The 17,412-nt window shown below is 46.0% G+C and overlaps 1 protein-coding gene across 4 annotated transcripts; it reads right to left on the bottom strand.

Moving 5' to 3' along the window:
• Window positions 1-56: 56 nt before the first annotated feature.
• camsap3 (calmodulin regulated spectrin-associated protein family, member 3) lies at window positions 57-17,002 on the bottom strand. Of its 4 annotated transcripts, none has more exons than XM_037257412.1 (18): window positions 16,514-17,002; window positions 11,726-11,991; window positions 7,629-7,769; window positions 7,448-7,543; window positions 7,132-7,164; window positions 6,197-6,335; window positions 5,994-6,133; window positions 5,806-5,890; window positions 5,519-5,561; window positions 5,389-5,444; window positions 5,129-5,156; window positions 3,165-5,058; window positions 2,980-3,092; window positions 2,608-2,900; window positions 2,432-2,525; window positions 2,186-2,298; window positions 1,915-2,033; window positions 57-1,842 (listed from the first exon to the last, which is right to left on the bottom strand). In XM_037257412.1, the coding sequence occupies exons 1-18, from the start codon at window positions 16,653-16,655 to the stop codon at window positions 1,543-1,545; spliced, it is 4,095 nt and encodes a 1,364-aa protein (XP_037113307.1). In that variant the 5' UTR covers window positions 16,656-17,002; the 3' UTR covers window positions 57-1,542. The 4 variants fall into 4 exon arrangements, with proteins under 4 accessions (XP_037113307.1, XP_037113306.1, XP_037113303.1 ...); XM_037257411.1 differs by having other exon boundaries at window positions 5,129-5,159; XM_037257408.1 differs by having other exon boundaries at window positions 5,129-5,195.
• Window positions 17,003-17,412: the final 410 nt, after the last annotated feature.

A 17,412-nucleotide genomic window follows, 5' to 3' on the forward strand; every position in this document is an offset into this window, starting at 1 on the left:
GATGTAAAAAAATAAAATAAAATAAAAAATGATAACACGGATGGAACAACAAAAAATGACTGATTTAAAAATGATTTTTATTCTGGTCTTGATGCCAAGGAGAGACAATGAGTGAAAAGTATACACGTACTGGCACAGATTTCATGGAGAAAAAAAAAAAAAAACGTCATGACACCTAAAGGAGCAGGGAAGGGTAGGGGGGGGTGCTACCTGAACCCACAGAAATACAACCTGAAATTAAACATAAATCTAAAGCAAACTAAATAAATAGATCCCCACGGGTGGCAAGAATTTTAGGGGGGAGGATTGCACAGAATCAAAATAAAGTCATTGCATAACCACATACTACTTTTGATAAACAAATAAATACAAGCGTCACATCCATAGTTCATGTGCACACGTTCTTGTTTTTTTTTTTTGTTTTTTTTTAATTTTTCTGTATTCACATCTGTATTCAAATGTCATTCATAACACGTGTTGGAGGCAGCCAGTGATTTTTTTTTTTTAAGAGGCGGCACAAGGAAGATAACTGTGGCCAATTTACCATGGCAACTACATCACTGGCAACTACAATTGTGATTGCAAAAAGTTTGGCCATTTTACATTTCTCCAGTTTGACACGAAAGAGTCAAAATAGTGTATTGTATATTTAGGGCTGCTACAGTCCAGAATAATCCTTCATCAAGAAGCCTGGACAGACAAGAAGGAAATCAATTCATGGTCATAAACAAGCGCCCCGGCGACAAAACGTTTTTCTTTTACGCACTCATTTGCTCCCAAGCACACATCCAACCAACACTTACGCAGCAGACTAGCTTATTCCGAGCTTACAAAAGGGAAATATGCAGCTTTTATTTAGAAGCAAATTATTCTTGAAAAGTGATCAGCATTCTTTATGTGTCAAATCAGCATCGCTGAGCAAAGTACAAACACGAGCCCTCCTTCATTGTTTTCTTTCCAGTTGTGTTTCTAAGCGCACCGTGTGTCAATCCAGCAAAAAATAAAAAATTGACATCCAGATGTCTTTACAGCAGAGCGAGTCGAATGCACGGGCGGCAGGCGGGGATCACCGACATTCATACGAAAGCCGTCTTTTTCCAGATGTGACCTCGCGTTTCAGTCGGCTGTCTAGCCATCGAGCCCTAGAGAGGAGAAGAAAAGGCAATGGAGAAAAAAAAAAAAAGCGGGAAGCCGGAGGGATAGGCGTGGGAAATTCTCCGGCCTTTAAATGTTGTTGCACGAAGGCAAAGCAGTGAAGTTGTCTCAACTTGAGTCTTGGGCCAAGAAAAGGCAAAAGATGTTAGAGGAGGCGGAGCGTGAGGAACGACACAGAATGCCCCTACGCCGACATTTCTTTTTTCCCCGCATACAATCATAAATCCAGAAGCTCCGAGGAGGGAAGCAATCAAAGGGATTCATCCGTTTTCTTGGCACATAGCGTTGATTGTTCTCAGTCACTCCATTCGTCTGCTACTAAGATAAAAAAAAATTGAAAGTTCCCCAGACTGGCCAGAATAGAAAACCTGAATCGCAACGGTGTGTTCATTTTGGGGTGGCGAGCTTCTTGGGAGTTCCCGGGCGCTTTTGCCACAAGTGTCCGGGGATGGTGATGGCGTCCACGCTCATGGACATGGTCTTGGACGGGATGGCGGTGAACTGCTTGCGGTCCGAGTTGTACTTATAGATGGACTCCACCATGTCCAGCGTGATAACGCGAGGCCCGATGCCGGTGAGCCGCGACATCTCTTCCGTTTCGGGGTTCATGGTGTACACCGCCCGGAACTGGCAACTGGAGTCCCTGAAGAGGATGAGGAAATGGTTGGCTGTGCTCTTCTCCATTTCCTGCGGAAAAACATGGAACACGTTACGACGGACCTCGGCGTCGGACTTTGACACGGCGAGCAGAGAGCTCACCTCTACAATCTTGTTTTTCTGGGGTTCGTTGACCTTGCCGGCCAGACAGCAGCGTGAGATGGCATTATGGATGATGAATTTGTTGGACTTAAAGCTTGGCTCTTTATACAGCTTTGGTCCTGGGAAAAAAACCCCAAAAAAACATGCTTGTCAATTTGAAAGAGTCAAATAAATAAAAATTAAAAAATAAATAAATGAATAAAAAATATTACAAAAAAAAAAAATCACACTTTACTGAACACATCAAGTCACAGTTAACGTTGAGTCTAACCTGTGTACTCGGGGATGGAGGCAGTGGAGGAAACCGTGGAGCCGTTTTCCCAGTCGCCGTTGTGAGCGCTCATTCTTCCCGGCGACATGAGACGGGAGGGAGAGTGCGAACGACTGGTGAGAGGAAAGGAGAAGAATACAGAGGTTTTTTCCCCCCAATTAATCGGTTAAAAAAAATATAATAATAATCAAGATCTGTCAGGCCCTACCCAAGATACTTCTGTACTTGTGAATCCTGTTTTATTACCTGGTAGATCTCCTGACAGTCAAACCTCCAGAGTCATTCGCCATGGAGGACAAGTTCATGGTGGATTGGGAGTAGACTTTGTTCAGCCGGCTGCCTACAAGGGAAAAAACAAAAACATATCAGCAAAAGAACTAAAAGGGAAGAAGATGTCGATTTGAGACCGAGACTGGAGTTACCCAGGAGACCCTTGATGGGGCTGTGCGCGAGGGCCGAGTCGTCCCTGAACACGGTCTTGGGTCTCTGCTTCTTGACACCGCGCACGGTGGTGGGCTTTTGTCTGAGCACCTTGTCCAGGTCCTCCATGATCTTCAGCTGATGCCTGCGTTCGTACTCCTGCCGCGTGAAATCTCCTCTGCGCTGGGGAGTTCCCTCGGCCGAGGGGGTGTGCGACGCCGGGGGGGTGCCGGGGGTCTGGGGTCGGTCCTCGCTTTTGTTGCCCCAGCCTTCGATGACCATCCACTGAGGCTTGCTGAGGTGAGGACAGAGAAGAATTTTTCAATGAATTCACAGCCAACAATTTAGAAAGGGACAAAGGCAGAAGAACCCACTCTTTGTCCTGTTCCTGCTTGCGTTTCCTCATCTCCTCTGTCCGCTTCTGCTGTTTCTCCAGCAAGGCAGCTTTCCTCTGCGCCATCTCATCTTCAGGTCGTACCTTGTCGTCCTAAAGAGGAGGAGCAGTTTTAGGATGGTGGCAAGTCATTCAGCTCACACAAACCAGCTTTACATGTCCTACCTTGAAGAAGAAACCGACTCCTGATTTCGCCTCCGGCTCGTCGGGCAAAGGATCCTCGTCCTCCTCTGCATCTCCTTGCAGTGAAGACAGCGAGATCTCGATGAGGCTACTCCGTTTGCCGTTGACGACCGCGGGCGGGGCGTCGCTCTCGAAGGAGCATTCGGACGGGGCGCCGGAGCTGGAGCCCCCTCTTGCCGCCCCCTCCTTCCTGTTGGCATGCGAGGGCCTGGCTTCCACGTCCACGCTGAATATACTTTCGTCGTCGTTGGAGCCCACTTCGGAGAGGATGTCATCTGTGGGATGATGCCGAGTCGGCGTTGGAGTGAGCGTCGCTGTGGAGATGGGCGTGGCAGCGAGAGAGCGAACCTCGTCAAAGCTATCGGCGTCGCCGATGGAGAACGAGGACGACGTCTGGATTTGAGACTGCAAGGGGTTCACCCGACGAAGATGTGGAATGCGGTCAACGCTCGTCGGCACGTTGATGACCCTCGATAGAGCCGGGAATCGTCCCTCTGTGGGGCGCCCGTGTTTGGGGCTCTTAGGGGGCATGGACTGAGTTCTACGATGGACCACTTGAGGAGACTTTGGAGGGGTGATGTGGTTGGCCAGCTTGCGGGATGGCGAAGGTGAGGCTGAATTCAAGTCCCGGGTGGATTCCCGTGTGAGGCGTGCGGGGGAGGGGGACGGGCTGGGTGGGATGACCCAGGATTTGTTGCCAGGAACTTTCTTCTGCACCAGTTGGTTCTGCTGCTCGGTGAGCCGCTGCATGTCGCTCTGAAGTGAACTGAGCGCGGCAGTCAGCTTAGACACGGCGTTGTTGTAGTCCCCAAGTGGCGCTGCTGGTTTTTCTCCGGGCGTACTTGCCTTGTCTTTGGTGAGTCCGAGTCCCCCTTTAACGTGACTTTCACGCTCGTCGTCCTCCACGCTGGCCAGCCGTTCCTCAAGCGTCAACCGAGCGAGGTCTTCTTCGGCGGAGGAGGGGCCTCCTTTGGCCTCGCCGTCCTCCTCCTTCTTCAGCTGTAGAAAGGCGCTCTTCCCCAGCCTTTGCCGATGCTTGGCAAAGATGGCCTCGATGCGCTTCTTCTGGGCTTCGATGGCCCGCCGCTTTTCCTCCAGACGTACGCCGAGCTCTGACATTTCATTGGTGAGCTGAGGGCTCTTGCCGGGGCTTTCTTCAAACTTCACGTCCCACGTGGTGGCGGGCGGAACAGAGTCGTCACTGCCTTTGCGAGAGTCTTCACTTTGCTTCTTTTTGCGTTCCGCAAAGCTGGTCATCTTTACGCCGCTGTCCGACTGGGCTCCGGGTGTGCCGGGCATGGACTGAGCCCGAGGTGTGTCCTCCGACGCATCAGAATCCACGCTGCCGTCTCTTAAGACCGAGTCGTCGTCACGCGAGCATTCCGAAGTATTTCTGGTTCGAGTGGGCCCTTTGGACCGGTGCATCATTCCTGAGCGGGCCGGGGCCGAGCAGCTGACGGGCGCCGACCTTCTGTGATGTCTCGAGCTGGCGGGGTCGTCCGGAGAGTGGAGGTAGAAGCCGTCGGGAGCGCCGTCGGGATGCAAGCGAGGCTCCAACTTTCTCTCGTTGTGAATGATCTGGAGGGCCTCCTCGATGGTCGGCAGCTCCCCCGTTTCAGTCGCCCCGATGCCGTTCTCCGTTAATATCGGATGATCGGGACTCTGGGTGCACCAGGAGGCTCTGTGGACGCCGTTGGAAGCGGACGCTTTGCCCGGGTGCTCGGGAGGCGTGAAGGGCGATCGAGTCACGTTTGGGCTGAGTGGAGCGAGCTGGTCCGAGCTCAGCGATCGCGTTATCACCGGGTTGCCCATCACAATGTCCACGTCGCTGTCCAGGCCGAAAGGAATGCTGAAGGAAACGGCTGACAGGGGGCGGCTAGGCAGAAAACAAAGCAAGTGTGAGTCCAAATAAAACACACGCTGTTGACTTGGTCGCAAATACGCACCTTTTCTTGCTCCACGTCTTTCCAACTCCTTCTAAATGAGACATTGAGGTAGAGTGATTCAAAGACCCTACGCACGGTGGAACACACACAGACGCACAAAGTAAAAGCATGCGCGCACACAAACACCGCACATGAAACTGCAACATGCATTTTTTTAAATTAATCATGCCAAAAGAAACAAGTGCTTGAAATGCGGATACATTGAATTAAAAAGTTTATAATCATGACAAGATATTTTGCGCGATGAATCGTAATCTCACCTGATGCAGGGGAGGAAATTGGGAGGAAAGGCTTCTTTAAGATAGATGGAGAAGTGCTGTGAAGCGGAAACACATGAAAAATAGCTTCATGGCTCGCTACAATTCCGTTTGTATTCATGAGGTATCTCACCTATTACTGCTCACACCCCGGGGTGTCGATGGTGTGCAGCCATCTGAGGGAAAAGAACACAATCGGCAAATTGAATCACAAATATCAAATTGTATTACTTCATTAAGAAATAATGGACCTCAGTTGAAAATGGTCTTCTGTTTATGTCACACTTACAAATGAAGTCAGAATTACAGAAAATATTCGTTTGAATCAAATAACACAGAGTCGCTGCACCGACTCGTTCATTCATTCAGCGAGATGATACAAATGTGTACCCAAAGGACGAGTCAATGATTGACGCTTACTCAACGTGTCCACCGGTTGAACAAAATCTGGCCTTTGCACTTCGAACCAGTGGAGCAGCTCCGCTACAAAGCTGAGCGTGTTGAGCTGAGAAAAAAAGGAAAAAAAAAAAAAATCACACGGGAGGGAAAAATGAGTTACGCAATATTTTGCCATGCGATGAATAGTCAAGAGGGATGAACGTCAGTACCCGAAGCTCTTGAGGCGCGTAGAGCAAATCCTCCAAGGCCAAGTGGCAGCAGCTCTTCAGGCAGCTGTCGCAGAACTCGCGGATAAACTGCAGGTTGTGCAAGCTGTCTGTGGCCGACATGGTCTCCTTCATGCAAACATCTAGAGGGACAAGACCACATGAAATTCAACACCTGCGCAGTTCAGATGCTAGCAAGTTGCTACCTTCAAGTCTTAGCAGGCCGGGGCAGTAGTAATGTAGGACAGCGGCGATAGCACAGCCGCTAGAGAGGTCTCGGACTTCGTTCACCGCCGGGAAAACGGGGTTCTGTTTGGACTGAACTTTATCCTTTCTGTAGCGAAGCTGAAACATACAAATAAAAGCAATAAGACAACAAGAAACTGACCGGAAATGCTGTTGGGACGATGCAAATACGCCCCCTAGTGGTTGTGAACGCCATGTGCTAAGATTTTCATGATCTTGTTTAAAAAAACAGGTACAGCTTTAAAAAATTCAGAAACTTATTTCAATAGTTTCATTGAAAAAGTGAAAATCTTATCGATTCACAACACCTACATTAAAATATTTAATAATTTTATCATTTTAATGATTGTACCTTCCAGCTAACCAAAAGGCAAAAATCCTCATTTCACAAAATTAGATGATTAAATAAGAAACAATTAGTTATTTTTACTAAAGAAACTAGGTAATAATTGGCCTTCGGAAAAATATTGCGCGTGTTTGTTGCTTTCTTGTTGTTCCAAATGGAAAAATGAACAGTGCAGTATGACACAGACTGTAAACAAATGAGGTAGAAGCTAAACAAAGAGTTACATTGTGTAGAACAGGTGCAAACATGCTCTTGCCGTGTTTCTGAAAGGGAACGCGTAAAGATGGAACAAAAGCAAAGAGTTAAGGGTGTGATCACAAATTCCCACATGTAAACAAAGCACCGCTGTTATTACCATTCAAGCATGTGCAGACATGCTTGGCCGTCATGCACCCGCTCGTGGCTTAATCGCAGCCTGTACTTGCAGAACGCAAATTAAATGTAGCAAAACAAAAAAAACAAAAAGAAACCGTCTAACCTGTCAGACATTTGATGAGGACACTGGAGGAATGGAGGGGAAAAGGAGCAGAGCAAAGAAAGGGAACTTACAGGAACTAGTTTCCAGTACCAGCGAGTAGGACACTGTCAAAGAGGCATTTAAGGACAGCAAGGCGACAGAGAAGAGAAAAAGGAGAAATGGAGGACAGGAGCACAAAGAGAGATTTAAAACACCACAGTGAAGGAAGTAGAGGTTGCACAAAAAACAACTGTGGAGCTTCTTGCAAACCACCTGGCAGGATTATTTCGTATCAGCGTATAAATGTGCTGGAGCAAAATATGATTGTCAGCTTGTAAATGTAGAAAAACCGGGGCGAGATTTTTTACAAGCGTGTTTGGATACAACGGCGGCGAGATAAATACTCACAGCAGGTTGAAGAGGTTGGAGCTCATTCTCGGTGATGGCTTGAGGGCTTTGTTCACTTTGGGCTCCTTCCGTGAGTTCCTTCAGCCTCTGGTTGAGCTGAACGCGTCAAAGCAAGTTGATTAACGCTGTCAACAGTCCAAACATAGGTGCCTCCAAATATTTTAGTTTAGTGTCCACTGACCGTGTTAACCCAGTGTAGCAGAGCATCTTCCCAGCTCAAAGTCCCGCCCAGGAGGTGTTGAGAAGCGCCCGACTTGACCGAAGTCACCGTCTCCGAGGCTCCCACGGCCATCAGGGCGTCCATCATGGCCAGGTGAGCACTCTGCAAGGAGAAATGGGACAGAACATAAACTTGAAAAAATAATAAATCAAATTCAACTTGTTTTTCAAGTTAGAAGCCATGACTTTTGCCAACGTGGATTTACACAGAGTCTCCTGTAGGCGTCAGCAGAAGCCACATACGAGTCAGCAGAAAAGAAAACACGTCAATCGAAGCGGCTGACCTTTGGACTCGTATGTGTTCTGTCGTTAAATCATTACATTGGAAGCAGATCAGCGATATGGTCACATGTACTGTATGCTTGTGTGTATCTGAGCTTGATACTCATTCCTCAGCTGCTTCCTGCTTTCTCTTTTGGACAGCTTCAAAACATGACTCATCCAGCCAGCATTGTTTGCATTTGGAGTTATGTCACAGACTCGATCCAGTTGTTAGTCTCCCTCCAATGCTAAGTGCACGCTCTCGTAAGTGCAGACAGAACCTTTTAGCGGCCGGAGTACATTAAAAGACGGCTCAGATTCTTTCAAACGGCTCAACGAGGCCCCTCTCACCTGACTAACAACACCGGCCTCCTAATTAATTGTCACCAGCAGCACATTCTGCTCATGGGTCTAGTCCAACGTTGAGCCTAATCTGTCCAAATCGGTGGCTGTTCTCTTTGAGGCGGCATTAATTCCACTTCAGGCTCAGACATTCCCGCATGGGCCGGCCGGTGATGGGGTCGCTCCAGCTGCGCGCACACACGCACGCATGCATGCATGAATCTCGTCCGGCAAAGTGCTGACCTTTGCCGGTCACGTGCCAGCAAGCGCTTGTCGGACAGTTTTTTGAGGCAGACGCGGCAGCCCTTCCTGACATGATGGCCGAGGGCAGGAATGCCTCGTCCGTGTCTGCAGGGAGCTTTTTCGCTCCACTGTGGAGATGATGCGCCGCTGTCGCAGCAGAAAATAGGACAAACGGACAGTGCGTGCTGATGAAAAATGGAATAATCCTCTCAGAGCTCACAATTCAACTTAGTCATGACTAACTATTTATTGATAATGGTTACGCAAATTGGATGACACCATTATCAATTTTGTATCATTACGAAAATATAAAAGTGGGGTGAAAAGACTCAGCATTTCGTGCACAAGGCAGTTCCACCTGACAAAACACTTTAATAGGACTGTCTGATCTTTAGACGAGTTCGGTGAGGCTGCTTTGAAAATATAAACATATCAAAACATGTTTGGTTATTATTCCACGCCCAGCAACAAGAGATGGAAGCAGACATAAACAGGCTGGCGAGAGTGTTAATTAATCAGAGGAGTAATTTATGAACAAGTGGAAAAAGAAAAGGAGGGGGAGGGCGGTGGTTGTTGTTAGAACCCCCCCCCCATCTTATGAGTGGGCCGGTCCAGTCTCCCTAATGAGAGGAGCCACTCTAGAATGCATGAGGCAGAGGCTGCCAGATCGCCATGACAACCAAGCCAGCTGACCGACAATGCACCTCAACTCAAACCTTGGCCTCTGAGCTAAAAAAAAAAAAAAATCTCCACGTTCCTGCCTTACAAGTATCAGTTCCTGAGTGACCCATGTGACCAATCAGTGCTCCCCTCCATGAGCCTCATCAGCGGAGCAACTTGGGAAATATGCGTGTCAAAGTGTTGTGGGCGGCAAACAAATAACAGCGGGGCATTTTTTTGGCTCATTAAGCAAGATTATGACGAGGGCACGGCCCGATTATGTCTGAAATATGACTCAACAACACCCCGCCCCCACTCCGGTCTTGAATCTGGCCCAATAAGCATTGGCATCATAAAAGGTCCTGGAATATTTATTTCTGCCTTTATTTTTTCTAATCATTAAATTTAAAATCATTGGTTAATGTTATTTATATGAATAAAATCTATTATAATCCATTTTAAAATATACTATTTTTATACTATAAAATTATTAGGAGTGCATTTATATTTTTAAAAAATGATCAAGACTGATCAAATAAAATAAAAATCCTTATTGATTAATTCATTATCACTGTGATTCTAATGACTGCAAACACTTTTGTGTGATTAAATAGCCAATAAAAAAAGAAAACACTGCAAAGTGTAAATGAAAACGAAGCAAATCAGCTTGATGTTGGCAGACGGACCCCGTTGCGCTTGGCTCGGCTGTGTCATCCAATCACAAGGCATGACGTTCAGTCTGCGTGGCAGATTATCTCTAATCTTCACATATCTTTACCCTCAATCTGAGGAGTAGTGCAAGCCAGGCCTCCACCAAAAAAAAAAGGGTCAAGATAACTTCACTTTCAGGAGGAATGCTCTGGTAACTGTTTTGTTGGACATTATCAAAATAAACCTTCGCTTTGGCAGCAGCAGATACGAGTCGTTAGCTCAGTTTGAATCAAATGAAACAAATGAAAACGTTGTTGTTCAGGTTAAAGAATACGCCGAGAAACCCAGAAAAGTATCGAACATGATTATACGTATGCAAGCCTGCATCTAGTTTCTGCTAAAATAGTTGCCGATTATACCGTTCCGTGAAATAATTGTTGGGTTTAACGCGCGACGATAAAAAGAACAGTGTGTGATTTCAGTGACGACGTGACAAAAGTGCTACTCGGACACAAATTGCGCTGTGCGTCGCTTTCTAGACAGCAGATATGCCGAGCTCGTTTGTGATGCGGGTGCGGCCTACAACTTGACACGGATGGGACAAAGATTAGACTTGATTGACACTGTCAGAAGTTTCCATCTGACTACACCAAACGCATTGCAGCGAAAACGACACACTTGATGCAAAGCTTTGATGTACGTGACCCAGATTGGCTTCGGATGGACGGGATGATGCAGCGAGGAAAAAAAAATACAAAATAACCAGCCAAAAAAGGGGTTTAGTGGATGGGATTTGGATCGGAGGCACGCAAGCGACACGTTTGCCCGCCATCGTTCTGTAATGGCTTTCTTAAAAACAGGTTCCCACTGAGGAAGAAAGTTGTCGAGAGGTTACACGTGACTAAATTACCAAGAAAACAGTCGGCCTCTTTCAGACAAGCTAATTGCTGGCGGATCCTCAAGACGATCATTTTCAAAGCCGTGTGAGCGAGCGAGAGTGAGGGACGGACAGTGGTTCATTGTCAAAAAAAAGAAAAAAAGGGAAAGGGGGGGGGGGGCGAGAGGACAAACCAGTTTCGCTGGACTTGTCTTACAAGGCCCAGCCTGGGGTGTTCACAAGATCCTGAGTTTCATCAGAACCGCTCGGGCTATTGTTCTGTTTGGGAGCATCCATTGTAGCGCCTTCCACATACCCCGGAATACAAACCTTTGCACAAATGTGAACACATACACTGATACGTTCTGGGGGCATAATGGCGGAGGATTCGGTTTTAAGGCGGGTCAAAGAGGCTTGTGGCTGTCCTGGCAGCTGGATCCACTCATCCTCTGGGATAAGCAGAATGAGTTGGAGGGAGCGATGTAAAGGAGGGGGGGGAAGGGAGCACGGATGAATGCACGGGGGTCTTTCAGGAGGTCCTTTAATCCCGCGAATCAAAGCGTAAACAAGACCCAAATTCAAAAGTCCACACGACCAGTAGGACTGGTAGCTAGCCGAGCGGACAGTCTGGCCACATCATTAGGCACACTTGAGAAATTGAATTGAAGGATTCTTTTTTTTTTTTATTAAATATATTTTTTTTTAATTTTACTGGAGGTGGGGTTATCTCTCAAGTAACTGTATTATACTGTACTTATTTTTATAAATATAAATAAAAAATGCAAAAAAACAAAATAAAGAAAATACACTTATCTATGGTTGAGAGAGGTTACATTTGAATTTGAAGTATATTGTAGAACACAAACGTATGTACTTTAGTTTAACAGACAAAATTGAGCACAAGGGGTCCCACAGAGTTCTATCCCGGGACCCTTTCTATTCCAGTGTGGTACACCTACACAACCTAATGAGAGTCGTTTGCCTTTCAAAAGCACTTTGCATCCTATCCATTAAATATATGTTACCATTTTGATGGGCTTGTGTCGCAGGTCTGCGTCAGTCACCGCTGAGTCAGGCTCTTGGGAGACCAGGTTTCGCTCGGCCAGCAGCTGCAGCAGGGCGACGTTGTCTTTGGGCTGCGAATCGGTTCGGCCTGCCCCCCGTAGCAGGAGGCTGTAGGTGCGGCAATAAAGCTCCGAGGACTGCAAGAGGCGAGTGACGGGCGGTTTAAGGTGCTCCTGCTCATACTGGTCACAATAGAAGGGATCTCGCAGCTCGGCGGGGACATTTTCTAGCGGGAGACAAAAAACATTGGGTTAAACTGTGCATCATTGGAGAATCGAGGATTTTATTCAAGAGAGGAAAGGGAATAAAGGCTCAAATTTGGATACTTATTTATTCCTTCAGATATGAAATCTGAGATTAACTCTAAATCGGATATGTCAAGCTGCCAGCAGACTACAAATGAATCAAAATATGTGGAATTTTGTAAACTATCACATGTACAGGAGAAAACTAACACGCAGCATCGCCTCAGAGGAAACATACATCGTGATACATTGACGGGCTGGCCGTGGATACCTTCATTATATATCTGCTCCGACTGGTTTTCCTGCAAACAGATTACTAAAAACACCCAACACGCCCTCTTTCAAACTGGTTCCTCCACATGTAGGCTGAACCAGAAGCAAACTCAAAGATGCAAAACACACACAGAGGCCACATGACCTAAAATGTTGGAATTATGAAACGTGGAAGCTAGATTGAAAATATGGGTGGGTGTCTTAATACTTTTGTGCCCAAGACAAACGTAGAAGCTCTCAATACTTTTGTGTAAAAGGACAGGCTTGAACTGAAAGTGTGTCTGGGTCCTCTAGATTACACCTAAGTGTGTAAACAATGGGAGTTGTCGCGATATAATGTCACGTAATCGTAAATCACGCAAGCGATCGGCACGGTATCGGAACAACAAAGCGGCCAGCTTCGCCTTCGAAACAACGGCCGTGCAGAACCACTCGACGTGTCATTGAGAATCGTCAAGTTGGGAGTCACGTGGCTCAATACAAAAAAGAAAAAATTGCCCAGAAGGCAAAGTAGGCTGCAAATGCCACAAGTTATTAAGAGTTGGATGGATGACATCTGACAAACCCAATCGAGCAATGTTCCGCAGTGTCAGAACTGACCAACATTTGACCATGTGCCGCCGCGTGCTCTTTATTGATCTATCCAGACTGCCTGCCGGCTGCTTCTGTCACAGATACCGCCGCACGCAAACGGGCGACGCGATCATATTGGCTATTCAAAAGTATTGGGATGACACACAACTAGAAGTGAAAATTGACAAAAATATGGCATTAATTGGGTTGTGTTTGGGCTTTTTACAAACTACTCCCGCAAAGCATGCAATAATCCAAAATGTTTCCGAATAGGGATCAATATGAGCCTCGATTGATCCTTCTTGATTAGGTGTGCTTGTACTGTATGCCAAGGTCAGGACCATGTCTAGTTCTTTCAAAAATATGAATAAATCTGGCTTTCACCAAATGTTAGCTCAATCGATGTGGTAGGCTGCTAAATAAGAAGAAAATAATTCTTGGGTGCCATCCAAAATTCAAGCAAATAGAATCAGCACATGCATTCCTGATTGCTGACTAACTCCTCCTTATTATGCGGCGTCTGTGTTTTATTTCACTCCACTATTTTGTTTCAAACGCATCCTGTTTTGCCGCTCTCCCAAATCACATTGTGGCACTGCTACCCACATGTGACATACGGAGCGGAATGCTGACAAAAGCACTGTCCTTAAACGGGGAAACAAATTTGAGTATTTTCCTTCCTTTCTTTGGACAAGCAATCTTTTCAGAATTGATCAACCCCATCGATTCTATCGACAGAAAGAACGAACAGACCAGCACAAGCGAATACACCAGGGAAGCCGAGGAGTCTTAAAATTGCATTAAACTGGGCGGGGGCGTCATCCTGTACTGAAGACAACAGTGTGAGATTGCATTACGCATGCCCGAGAGGAGGATTCACAGACAGTGCGACAGAATCTATGCGAGATGATGCTTTTGCTTTTTGTATCGATTATCTTCGCCTCCGGGAGCGTCTTCGGGTTACACGAGGCTTGTTTGTGTGTAGCGTACTTCAACAGATCATTGATGGAGCGCAGTAGCATGAAACACACTACACAGCCATGGTACAGTGTGTTAAAGGGTTGGAGGGTAAACAAAAGTATCCTGCTCACATCCTTGGCCTGCTGACTCACCATAGCGACCGCTGGTTGGGGGATGAGTAATCATTTCGAGAAGATTTGGAGCACTTTGATAGCTAGACTACAGAGTCGACAATATGTCAACATCAATTTGTTATTTTAATCCAGATTTAATAGGCAGTGATTAATTTGTTTTTCCACTTCTACGACAGTTAAAGTCTGAAGCGTTAACAAAGCCCATGTTTCGAATTGATTATAATTGGTTGTCCATCAGAATAAAACAAGATGCAGTACTTCCCTCTTCATGAATGAATAGTATAAAAAAAAGCCACGTAAGGCTAACCGGGAATGCACACGTTAGCCAGAACAGGCGAATCAAGAGTTTCTGGTCTCGTTCCGGTGTGAAGCCGCAAAGTTGCCCTGACTCATTTATCCGTCACATCAGTCGTCACCCGGCGTCAAGGCCGGCTTTGGAAATTCTCTACTCGCACACAATCACGACAGCCTTCACCTTGACGCAAAACATAGCTCTGTGTCAGGATAAGACGACTGAGCAGCCAAACGTCGGCCAATCCTGCGCGACAACATTTATTGTGTGACTAATTTGCTACTGTTTGGTCAATAAAGTAAATGCAACGGCGGCCATGTTTATCTTTGACCAACCACCATTAGATTTGATTCTCAAAATGTTAAATTAGCTAACGTCAAACTTATCTTCTGTTTGTAGGTGTGAAAAAAAAATAGTAAACCTCGAACATTCTCTGTCTTTTATGCATTCTTTCCTCCTTAACGATTTATTTTTACACAAAGGTGAACATGTATCTGCGGGAAATGTAATCCCTGCAGCGCTTCAGGGCAGACATTTTGCGCCAAGATTTCTTTGCAATCGGATTATTCCAATTACATTTATTAATAATGTGCACAATGCAGCATTGAAACACGTTATGGGACAGAGATAGCAATTAGAAGATTATTATGGAGGTGAATGCGTAACGCCGGTGGGTGGATCAAACAGCGTCTGTGGGGAACACCCACTCGAGTTCTGTCAGTTCCAACAACAAGGATCTGCGGGCGACGCTATTATTTATCACAGTCTTGTCATAAGGATGTCTCTGTGACTCTAATTAGGTTTTGGTCAAGCAAGGCACCAGACACCCCGGCAACCCTTCTCAGTATGGCCTTGTGTTTTCCTCACTCAGACTTGATGTCATTGGGGCTGCAGAAGTTGACTCAAGAAAAAGAAAAAATGACAATGGGAAACAATCTTTCTAGTCAGCATAACCCTGCAGACTGGAGGAATGGAAAGTGACTTTGACCCAGAGGGCGTGGCTAGGAAGGTGTGTGTGCGTGTGTGTGTGTGTGGAGGGGTCAGGGCAAACACAGTAGCTACTGCCGGGAGATCCGGACCCTGGAATTGTGTAAGCAAGCCATGTTTTGTGCATAACATGCTACACTATTCCCACCGTCTGAAACCACAGTAAGTGATCTGAATTAAGTGAAACATTGTTCACGGAAATTACTTAAGAGAGGTTGTAGGGTGGGAATAAAAGGAATTGAGCAGGATATTTTTTTTCATTATTGTTTACATTTTTTAAAAAGCATAGCAATGACTTGAGGGCAAAATACGACCAACTGTAATACCCAAAATAGCATTTGGAGTGAAACGCCGGGGTCATGCAATTAAAACAGGAGCTGAGTCACTGCAATAATTATTTTGATGATAAACGGCAAGAATTCAAGGCCTATCAACCCAGAACGTTTTCCTTAATTTTGCACATAGAAACATGCATAAATTGGCACTGATAATAATTTAGGCTTGTTCAGCCTTGTTTTGTGATTATCCGTAGCAGTTCATTACATTTGATAGCTTATAGAAGTTAAAGAGCAGACAGTAAAATACAATTTATGGTACGTAGGAGTATTTTTAATAGATGGGTGCGTTCTTCAGCGATAACTTGGGGTCAAACCATTATATTAGTAACTAGCTTCACTTGCTGAGCCAGTAACGACATGATTTAGTTGACGAACTGCAAGAGTCCGTTTTGTGCAGTTCTCTCGAGCTGTGAACTTGGTGGTTACAGTTTAGAAAAGCTCAGACAATCTATTTTGACACCTAACATGGTATTTTCACAGATCAACGCAAGTGAAACCCTGAGGTCATGCAATTTATACATAACTGTGTTCCCCTACTGATTATTTTAATGATGAACTACAAGAGTCAAGTGTTAGCGGGCCTGTCATCCCAGAGAGGCAGCACATTATCCACGCCCAGTGTGACATGTCAAAAATAATCATCTCACACTGCATAAAAGAATGTTTGCTATGGATTCATTGAAAGCTACAAGCAACATCGAAAGGGCAGGGTGGCCCGTTTGTGACACAAATACACCTTCCCCCTCAGAAAGGTGAGCAAGCTATTGAATGAGAACAAGCGTGCTTCCCCCCTTTCATGTGCGCCTCTTTGTGCTGCAAAACCGCTGAGTGGGATGTTAAAACGTTTCCCAGCACACTAGAAAATTAAAAAAAAAAACGCGCAGCGTGATCATAACGGCGTTAAAGCTACGGGCATCGTCCCCGGGGCCTGCGTATGTGAACCTACCTGCACTGCCGTAGGACTTCGCCAACAACCAGGCGACACTTGAGCATATTTTTGCTTTAGTGCAGTCGTACAAATCCAGTGGCTTGATATCGGGGACGACAAAAGTCTTCCTTATGGAATCCACCATGGCGGGGTTGTTCATTAAAAAATACAATGCGATGCTTGGGGAAAAAGGCCTCCAAAAGCGCGTCGAAAAAGCTCTAAACAAGCATTGTCACTCCAGTCCGCGATGACGGCTGGGAATACGGATGTGGCTGTAGGATTAAGTCGGGGAAATATCCAGCCCGGAGCTGCTTCCGAGCCCGCTAACGACCACCTCGCCGCGGTGAAAAGTGCTTGAATCCTTCGTGGAAGGCTCCTTAGGGCCGAAGCGTTGGAGGAAGGCGAGGTTAAAGCGAACAAGAGCCCCGGTTTGTCCTCTTGTTCGACCGCATAGCTCTCCGTGTGCGTCGGTGGAGTAGGTTCATGCTGAGCCTCGCCACCGATGACGGATTACCAGGTGAACGCCGGCAACGTCACTCAACGGGAGGACCAATAGGAATAGAGATTGTTGAAACGGGAGGCGGGATTTCCCGCTTGGGAACATCGACGCTGATTTACAGGTGCTGTCATTTTAATAAATAGAAATATTGCGTTTAAGAAATGTCTTGTTTTCGAGAAAATATAATTTTATTCCTGTGACAATGACAATATGCCCTTTGTTTAAAAAAATCTTGCAGGGATGTCAGATTCATGTTATGCTGTCATGTCATTTAAGTGATTTTAATTGGCTGAAAACTTAGAACACCGGTCCCCAGACATAGTTTCACTTTTTAAAAAGAAACAATTTATATTCCAAATTTCCTGAGACCTCAGTTTGATAACTTAATTTATAGGGCTGTTCAAATGCACTGTGGAGT

Source organism: Syngnathus acus, chromosome 8 (genome assembly GCF_901709675.1).
Source record: "Syngnathus acus chromosome 8, fSynAcu1.2, whole genome shotgun sequence".
Taxonomy (NCBI): Eukaryota; Metazoa; Chordata; class Actinopteri; order Syngnathiformes; family Syngnathidae; genus Syngnathus; species Syngnathus acus.